The sequence below is a fragment of the Cynara cardunculus genome, unplaced genomic scaffold (assembly GCF_001531365.2).
Source record: "Cynara cardunculus var. scolymus isolate 2C unplaced genomic scaffold, CcrdV1 Un_Scaffold_6192, whole genome shotgun sequence".
Lineage (NCBI taxonomy): Eukaryota > Viridiplantae > Streptophyta > Magnoliopsida > Asterales > Asteraceae > Cynara > Cynara cardunculus.
In genome coordinates this window covers 11,163-21,555 of record NW_020202814.1, presented here as the reverse complement: position 1 = coordinate 21,555, position 10,393 = coordinate 11,163, and the positions used below count along the sequence as shown (strand labels likewise).

Genomic DNA, 10,393 nt, shown 5'->3' with positions numbered 1-10,393 from the left:
ATACGAATTGAAACTCAAACGTAAAAAGTTAACCTTATTCTCTTTCGATCCAACCGTTTTCGACCCTCTTATTTCTAAGCATTTTTATCTTACTTAGAGACCAATCTAAATTATATTATCTAAATGAAAGTTGTAGATTGGTATCATACGAGTCTAATGCTTTTCAAATCATCTCATTTCGATCATCCATCTATTTTATATGAATTTTACAAAACTGTAAATTAATTCTGAATACAGTGTAAACAGCCTCAAAAACACACTGTTTCGAGCCACTTAGATTCATAACTAGATTTTCGACTAATCATGAAAGTTGTAGTATGCAGTAAGATCTTCCTGACTGCAACATACGAGCTTAATCCGACTTACGGTTTGTGAGTTATACACTGTCAAATTACGGGAGTTACATAGTCGGTAAAATTCGATTCCGTAATTCCCGACTAACTTTTATGATCCAACTTTTATGATTCGCTATATTTACATGCTATAAATATACTTAAACATACTAAACAGTAAAACAAATCCAATGGTTGCTAACCTAAGCTTAATCATACATTTTTACTTCTTTAGATATTTAACCGAACAATTGGTGTACGGTTAAACATATACCCACAATCTAACTATAATGAAACTATAATATACCCTTTTCATTTCTACATCAATATAACCAGTACTAGCATCCTAAATAACCCTAAAATAAACACCTTAATGAAACTGAATGAAACTTATACCTTTAAGAAGGGTTCGTAGAGTGGATTTCAAATATATAATTGTTGCCTCGATCTCCTTAGTAACTTGTCTTGAAATTTAGAGAGAAGACGAAAGTTTTTAGAGAGAAAAATATGGAGAGAAGAGTTGAGAGAATGAGACGATGACTACACCTTCTCATGCATATATATATATATATATATTAATTTTTTTATTTAATTAATTATATATATATATATATAATATTTAATCATTTGCCGGTTTTGACCCTATAAGTTTAGATTCTCAACTTTACACCAATATTGGTATAAACATAACTTTTAACACAAAACTAGCTTAGGGTACAAACATTTTATGCATAATTCTATCAAAAATTCTCTTAACCCAATTGTACGAGTTAACGAAACATGAATATTATATTAAGTTTCCTAAATAATGGTGTTAACATAGAAATTTATTAAGAAAAGTCAGTTAATTATTAAATATAAGAATTTTCTAATCCTAAATAACATGGAATGAGCTCTTATCCCAACAGTTAAGGTGCACCCCTCTCAATAGGAGGTCACGGGTTCGACCCCCCACTCTAAGCATATATCCATATTTATTTTTCATGGGTCAAAAACACAGGTTTGTGGGTCGGATCTGGGCCGACCCGACCCGGTCATCACCTAGAACAGACAGCAGCCATGGCTGCGTTTTTTCTCAATTTCAAGCTTCGATTTTGACCCTTTTTTTTATCTTTTTTCTTCATTCTTTTTACACTAAAACCTTGGTAATATTTTTACCAACATTTTGACATAAAGAACACGAATTTTCATCAAGAAATGAGTTCCATTTACTCATTTAAAGTTTTAGTTTTAAACTAAACCGAACGAAACTTTAAACTTCAAAATCGAACCATAAAACACCAAATCTAAAACATAAGGCTACTAGGGGTCTATAGAGGACTAAAAAACAAAGCTAACCATATAAAGAACATCAATTTTAGTTGAGTATTTTAACTCTAATCGATGAAAAACGAAGATTTCGGATGGGGACTTTCGAGCTTCGATTCTCAACGAAATTTCAAAAAGTTTGAACGAAAACTGTAGAGGGGAACGTTGTCTACATTTTCCTGATTTTTTTTGGCTTATTGGTTGACTGAACGAGCCAATAAGAAGCCTCAAAGTTGGCATTATTCCATCACTTCAAGAAATCAGAAAATGACATAATTACAAAACAGGTCCTTCTGGTTTGGACCTGTTAACACCTGACACACCCCCTTAACTATCACGAATTTGCAATTTTCACCCATGTCTTGACTTTTTCTTTCACCTTTTGTCCGATTTTGAAACTTCTTTTAATTTCTTTATTTATTTAACATACATATATACATATATATATATATATAAGTACATGTATGTCTTTTCTAATAATAAAAAAATGAAAATAATAATAATGAAGATAAATTATTTATTACTCGAAATATTTGGGTTTTACAACTCTTCCCTCATTCAAGAAATTCCGTCCTCGGAATTAATACTCGCTAAAATAATTGAGGATATTTAGCTTTCATCTCTTCTTCCGTTTCCCATGTCATCTCTGCGCCTTTATGGAATTTCCACTTAACTAATACTAGTGGTATACTTTTGTTTCTTAGTATTTTCGTCTTTTTATCCAATATATCAACTGGCTCTTCCACATAAGCGAGTTTGTCGTTAACCTCGATGTCTTCAAAATCCACAACAGTTGATTCGGCAGCTAAACATTTCCTCAAGTTCGACAGATGAAAGGTATCGTGAATACCACCTAACTCCTTTGGCAGTTTCAACCGATAAGTAACTGCTCCTACTCTTGCAGTTATCTCAAATGGTCCGATATACCTTGGACTTAGCTTACCCTTCTTCCCAAATCTTACGACCCCTTTCCATAGCGATATTTTTAACAAAACCTTATCACTTACTTGAAATTGAAAAGGTCGACGCCCCCTATCCGCATAACTTTTTTGTCTATCTTGTACAATCTTAACCTCTCCTTGATCTGTACTATTTTATCAGATGTCTGTTGGACTAACTCGGTTCCAGCTAGTTGTCTCTTTCCAATGTCTACCCAAAAAATTAGGGTTCTACACTTGCGGCCATACAATGCTTCAAATGGTAACTATTGTTATAAGCAAATTCTATCAACGGGAGATGATTGTCCCAACTACCTCCAAAGTCAATCACACAAGCTCTCAACATATCTTCTAGCATTTGTATCATCCTCTCACTTTGGCAATCAGTTTGAGGATGATAGGCAGTACTCATGTTCAGTCGTGTCCCCATTTCTTGTTGAAAACTTGACCGAAACCTTGAGGGAAACATAACATCTCTATCTGAGACAATGGATATCGGTACACCATGTCTCGACACGATCTCATTGATGTAAAGTTGGGCAAATCTTTTTAATGTATACTTGTCGCTGATCGGTAAGAAGTGAGCAGATTTCGTTAGTCGATCCACAATTACCCATAGGGTGTCGTGTCCCTTTACCGTCCTTGGAAGTTTGGTGACAAAATCCATCGTTATCATATCCCACCTCTATACTGGGATCTCCATTTGTTGCAACATTCCAGATGGCTTTTGATGCTCTGTCTTCACTTTCAAGCACGTCAAGCATTTCCCTACATAGCTAGCTACTACCCTTTTTATACCAGGCCACCAATAGCTTTCTTTTATATTCTTGTACATCTTATTACTACCTGGATGCATAGTATATTTGGACTTATGTGCTTCATCCATCACTACATTTCTTAGGTCCCCCAAACTAGGAATATAAACCTAATTCCCGTGTCCATATATTCCATTTGGTCCGGCCCTCAAAGTCTTAATTTGTCCAACCATTCTCTCCTTTTTAATATTCATTTTGAGTAAAGCTTCTTTCTAAACATCCCGAATGTGGTCTAGAAACTCCACTTTAACACTCATTCACATGGCTCGAACCCTGATTGGTCTGTTCCTCTCCTTCCTACTAAGTGCATCGGCAACTACATTTGCCTTACCTGGATGATACTGAATCTCACAATCATAATCCTTAAGTAGTTTCATCCATCTCCTTTGTCTCATATTTTGCTCCTTTTGATCAAACAAGTACTTAAGGCTCTTATGATCAGTATAGATCATGCACTTCGTACCGTACAAATAGCGTCTCCAGATTTTTAGCGCGAAGACTACAGCTGCTAATTCCATGTCGTGAGTTGGGTATTTCCTCTCACGTTCTTTCAACTGACGTGACGCATATGCAATGACCTCTCCTCGCTGCATTAGTACACCACCCAAACCCACTTTTGATGCATCGCTATAAACGACAAAATCTTCTATTCCTTCCGGTAGTGAAAAAACCGGTGCAATGCTTAGTCTCTCCTTAAGTGTCTGAAATGTTTCTTCTTGTTTTGTTCCCCAGTCGAACTTAACCGACTTCTTTGTCAGTGTTGTCAAAGGGGTTGCTATCTTGGAGAAATCTTGGATGAATCTTCGGTAATACCCCGCCAGGCCTAGAAAACTTCGGATCTCCGATACTGACTTTGGTGATACCCAGTTCATAACTGCATCTATCTTAGCCGGATCCACCTTGATCCCTTCCGTGTTGACTACGTGACCAAGGAATTGTACTTCATGCAACCAAAACTCACATTTTGAGAACTTGACGTACAATTGCTCTTTTGCTAGTAATTCAAGAATCATCCTTAAGTGTTGCTCATGCTCCTTCTTACATTTCGAATAGATCAAAATGTCATCTATAAAGACTATGACAAATTGGTCCAAATACGGTCCACAAACTCTATTCATTAAGTCCATGAATGTTGCAGGTGCATTTGTTAACCCAAACGACATTACTACAAATTCGTAATGTCTGTAATGAGTCCTAAAAGCGATCTTCGACACATCCTCTTCTCGAACCTTCAACTTATGGTAACTCGATCTTAAATCAATTTTCGAGAAATAGCTGGCTCCTTGCAACTGATCGAAGAGGTCATCGATCCTTGGCAATGAATATCTATTTTTTATCGTGATTTTGTTCAACTCCCGATAATCGATGCACATCCTCATCGTGCCGTCTTTCTTTTTGACGAATAAAATTGGTGCTCCCCATGGTGACGAGCTTGGCCTGATAAACCCTTCATCTAAGAGTCTTTGTAATTGCTTCATCAGCTCTTGCATTTCTGTTGGGGCTAAACGATAAGGCGGCCTTGCGATTGGTGCCGCACCTGGTACCAAATCGATTCGGAACTCTACCTGACGTTCCGGTGGTATTCCGAGTAATTCATCTAGAAATACTTCTGGGTAATCCTTCACCACTGCAACATCATGTATTGCCTCCTTTTCTATCTTGGCATCGATGGTGTATGGCAAGTAAGCCACACATCCCTTCCGCAGACACTTATTTGCCTTAACTGCATTGATTTACCCTACGTAGCACTTCTTTCGATCACCGTAAACATGAATTGTTTCTCCTTTCGGAGTTTGAATCTTGATCATATTTACTATTTGCGCATGGTTGTTAGACAGCCAATCCATCCCCAAGACCACGTCAAAACCCCCTAAACACATTGGCATAAGCCTAACAGGGAAATCCTTACCATCTAAAATAATTGTGCATTCATCAAATACTTCGTCTACCTTACACTGACTACCGTCAGTTGTTTCTACAGTGTAGGTTTTGTCTAGCCTACAGGCACTCCTATTCAGATAGTGGCAGAAGGTAGTAGACACAAAACTACCATTTGCACCCGAATCAAATAATACATGTGCATACACATTGTTGATAGGGAACATACCAGATACGACGTGGGGTGTTTCCTTGGCCTCCTCCAAAGTCATGTTGTAAGCTCGGTCGTGTCCCTTAGGTAGCTCCTTCCTATTTTCTGATCTCTTCCCAAATCCGTTATTCACTGTCTTTACGCGGGGTGTCGCACCATTTTGATGTTTTGGACAGTCAGGTCATAAATGTCCCATAGCCCCACATTCATAACAAGTTTTTCCTTCTGGGCACTCCCATGCGGTATGCCCAGTTTTGCCACATTTGTAGCATGTCAAGCTCCCCGCTCTGTCTCTTGTTGCATTTGTTACATGAAGGAATAGTGAATCCCTCGCTTCGTGTTTTTGCCAGAGTCGGAGTCCATTTTGGTTTCTTGTTGAACCTGTTCAATCCTTCCCATCTTCTCTTTGCATCTCTTTTATCACAATTCTCCCTAGCATTGTTCTCCTCTGCCACCTTCGCCATCTCTATTTCTTGGACAAATGTGGTCGGTTTAGTCATGTCCACGTACCGTTTGATTTTGATTCTTAAGCCATCTTTGAAGCGACCTATCTTTCTCTCCTCGGTAGCCACCTGGTAACTGGCGAACCTCGCTTTCTCAAGAAAATCGTTAACATATTCTTGAACCGACAACGAACCTTGCTTTAATCTTAGAAATTATGATTCTAGATTGTTCACTCCGATTGTGTGAAGTACTTATCCATCATCATCTTTTTCATTTGCTCCCAAGTCATGGCAGCAATATCCTCATCACCTCTGATTGCAAACTCAGACTACCACCAATGCAATGCATAGTCCACAAAGGTTGTAGCAGCATAGGTCACTTTTTGATCTTCTATGCATCTACAAATTTTGAAGCTACTCTGCATCATGGTTACGCAGTTCATCAGGCTAATTGGGCCCTCTATTCCCTTAAGTTCTTTCGGCCTGGTGCCTTTGAATGTTTTAAAACTGCATCMTTTCTCTTTTATTGTCAATTCAGTTCTCTCGTTGGTGGGCGACTCCACTTTCTCTTTAATAGATACTTCCACCTTCTCATGTCGAACACTTTCCTCCTCTCCATATTCATTGTCTTTAAATCTGTCACCCAACATTGCTTTAAGCATATTTGGCAATGTATCCCGGAGGACTTGTGCCATTTGCTCAACTATCGTTTCCTTTGTGAGGGGATTTTCCCCTCCCCGACCTCCTTGACTCCTACCGATAGCTAAATTAGCTTGCACGGATGGAGTCATACTAGAACTAGCGGTTCGAACACTTCCTCGACCTCGACTTTGGGCTCGTGTTCGACCTCGAACTGTTGGTTGGGCCATGCTATTAGTACTTCCCCCATTGAGGGCGTTTCTTGTTGATCCACGAGAAACGATACTAACATAATAGGGTATTATCGTTTTAACATGGTTCTAAAGTCAAACATAACACATTACATTTTTTTATAATATAATCACTATATATAAGCGAAGTACATAATAAAGAATTTGTGTCAAAAATTTCATAATGCTCAGTAAGCTATATATATTTTGTGTCAATAAACAATCATGGAGAGAGAGACATTACATAATCCCATTTACTTAAAAAAGATGGGATACTTCATAATTCAAAACACATATCTAAATCATGTGAATGCTCAAAAAAATCTATTGAAGCACTGGACTAGATGAAAATTCGATCAACTATCTAGACACGCACAATTAAATTGCATACCCAAAATATATTTCTCTCTCCCCTCTCTCAAAAGGATTCTATGTTTAAAACTGCTCTGCGGGGTAATAAGGGAGATAAGGGTCCCTCAACCACTCCTCAAAAGATGTGGATGGCCTGGAATGCCACAACACACTAGCCTTTGGGCCATTTTTGATGCATTGGACCCAGTCGGAGAAATAGCCCCACACTACACCAGCGTAGTCTATGGTCATTTTCTTATAGAAGTGAATTATATCTTTGAATCTAGCGCCTACGGGGCGAGCAGCAATTCTTCGCTCCTGTTGAAGTACAACTTTATCCCAAATAAGTGCATGACGCTGTTCCGACAAATTTGCATTCTCTACAATTAGCTGGTTTAGGGCTCCTCCTTGTTCGACATGTGCCTGCTGAAGATTGTTCAGCCATTCATTCAGTCTAGTATTCCCATCTAAAGTTCGGGTCAACCTCTCTCTTAGCTTTGTGTTCTCGCCCCTCAAGATCTCTATAGTCTCCATCATGTCCTCACGTGTAGGGGTGTGGGACGTGTAGTCCTCCTAAGGGTTTGGTGTGGTCCTTCGCCTGATGGGCTCTCGTGATAACACTTCACTAGTGTGGGCCACACTATCACTTCTGGACCGGGTGCCGGAAACATGTCTGGCGTTGGAGCGATGACTGTCAATAGATTCTCTATTCGGTCCTAGCCTGTAAGGTGTCCTACGTGTTCCATATGTGCGTCCACGTCTGTGTCTGATAGCCCCAGTGTGAATGGTGTGAACCATGTCTGCTATAAGCCATAAAAGGAACACTATGTCAAGTAGTAACGTAGGATCAAACTTAATCGCATGATATTCAATACTAATACACAATAAACACATGCTTCTAACAATCCTCTCAGTTTAAGCTTAGGCTAAGTAAATCTTAACCTAATTACCTTAGACTAAAGCTCTGATACCAACTTGTAACACCCACATTTTTTTTTGTGTTACGTAATCTGAAACAAATTCCTAAATAAATACTCCAAAAGATGGATAAAATAAAACCGTTTAAACCGTTTACAGCGGAAGTCTTTGAATCAACCAAAAATTAACTTAAGTTCTAACTCACCTCATACTAGGTTAAGTTACAAAAGATCGACACAACGCTGCTAGACAAAAGACTAAAAATAAGATGATAATTAGCAACTCTCTAAGCGTGTCCTTTGCCCTTTTCCAACCTCGAACTACCTGGCCCTGAGATGCATACTATAGTCAGATTATAAAGCTCAATGAGTTCATGGTTTGCGTGAATAAAATCATATCTTGACATATATATATATATGGCATATATGCATGCTTTATAATAAAAGTCACAACTTTAAAATATATATATATATATATATATAAGACACTGAAAATAAGAGATCTCATATAATGTTTAGTCAAGTATGGGTCATTTAGTCACAACACACGCCCTGGGTTGATATGTCAGTCTTATTTGATCACCCACTTATCCGGGTCGTGTTTTATTCTGGTCGTGACTTACTGGTCAAATGCCCACCCTTAAATCATAAAACTTTAATATGGAATAGCATGCTAGAGTTACTCAAAAACTTATTAAAGACATAGCATATAACCATTCACAAAATAACATACATGTAAAAGATATCATAACATGTATGTAATTGAAATATCATGCATACGTACACATCATCAACAATTCATATCATGCAAAAATAAATTAGTACTTAGGTATGCATCCCAGTGAAATCTCATGAAGACTCACCTGATAACGTAGGTTGCTTAACTAATGTCGCTGACTGGTAACCTACAATTTATAATTACGAATAGTGCATAAATGATTAATTTCTCCCAAAGGCCAACATAAAAGTCAACTACGTTTAAGAACGTTTCTCACATCAATTAAAATTATAGAAACTGTGAGTTCGGACATAAGGTGTATCGTCTAGCTATAGATCTTAAAACGACAACATGAACGTGATTATTAAATTATTTATTATATGATAGATAGGTTAATAATTACATATTTCGAGTTAAAAACGTCATAATAAATTTACAACTCAGGTAGCACCTCGTATAGTCAATTATTCATTTTTATAACTCCATAAAACCATCTTTTATAAAATAAATGTCTAGGCGATATATATATATATATATATATATTATAAAACTCAAGAGCTACGCTTTAATCTCATAAAAAATCATCTAATTATTTAAATGATTCATTATAATTATCCCCAATAATTACATAGTTAAAGTAATAAATTTCAACCTTGACGGTATTTTTATAAAGCAAAATGGTCTCGTATTGCTCAAAATACACACTCTTTAATTTTAGAGACATTTTGGTAATTTCATAAAATCAAAAAAATATAATAAAATAAAGTTGAAATTTATACATCTAAATTTTTTTTAGGAACTTTCTGGAGTTAAGAAAATTTTAGAAGTTAATTTTAGTTTCCTAAATAATGGGGTTAAAATAGAAATTTATTAAGAAAAGTCAGTTAATTATTAAATATTAGAATTTTCTAATCTTAAATAAGATGGAATGAGCTCTTATCCCAACGGTTAAGGTGCGCCCCTCCTAATAGAAGGTCACGGGTTCGACCCCCATTCTAAGCATATATCCATATTTATTTTTCATGGTTCAAAAACACAGGTTTCGGGGTCCGATCTGGGCCGACCCGACCCGGTTGTCACCTAGAACAGATAGCAGCCATGGCTGCGTTTTTTCTCAATTTCAAGCTTCGATTTGACCCATCTTTTGATCTTTTTTCTTTATTCTTTTTACACTAAAACCTTGGTAATATTTTTACCAACATTTTGACATAAAAAACACGAATTTTCATCAAGAAATGAGTTTCATTTACTCATTTAAAGTTTTAGTTTTAAAGTAAACCGAACGAAACTTTAAACTTCAAAATCGAACCATAAAACACCAAATCTGAAACATAAGGCTACTAGGGTTCTATAGAGGACTAAAAAACAAAGCTAACCATATAAAGAACATGAATTTTACCTCTAATCGACGAAAAAACGAAGATTTCGGATGGGGACTTTTGAGCTCCGATTTCTCTCTCGATTCTCAACGAAATTTCAAAAGGTTTGAACGAAAATCGTAGAGGGGAACATTGTCTACATATTCCTGATTTTTTTTGGCTTATTGGTTGACTGAACGAGCCAATAAGAAGCCTCAAAGTTGTCATCGTTCCATCACTTTAAAAAAATCAGAA

At 36.9% G+C, this 10,393-nt stretch overlaps 1 protein-coding gene across 1 annotated transcript; it reads right to left on the bottom strand.

Moving 5' to 3' along the window:
- Positions 1–2,230: 2,230 nt before the first annotated feature.
- LOC112504613 lies at positions 2,231–3,342 on the bottom strand. Its single transcript, XM_025108562.1, has 2 exons — positions 3,192–3,342; positions 2,231–2,607 (listed from the first exon to the last, which is right to left on the bottom strand). The coding sequence occupies exons 1-2, from the start codon at positions 3,340–3,342 to the stop codon at positions 2,231–2,233; spliced, it is 528 nt and encodes a 175-aa protein (XP_024964330.1).
- Positions 3,343–10,393: the final 7,051 nt, after the last annotated feature.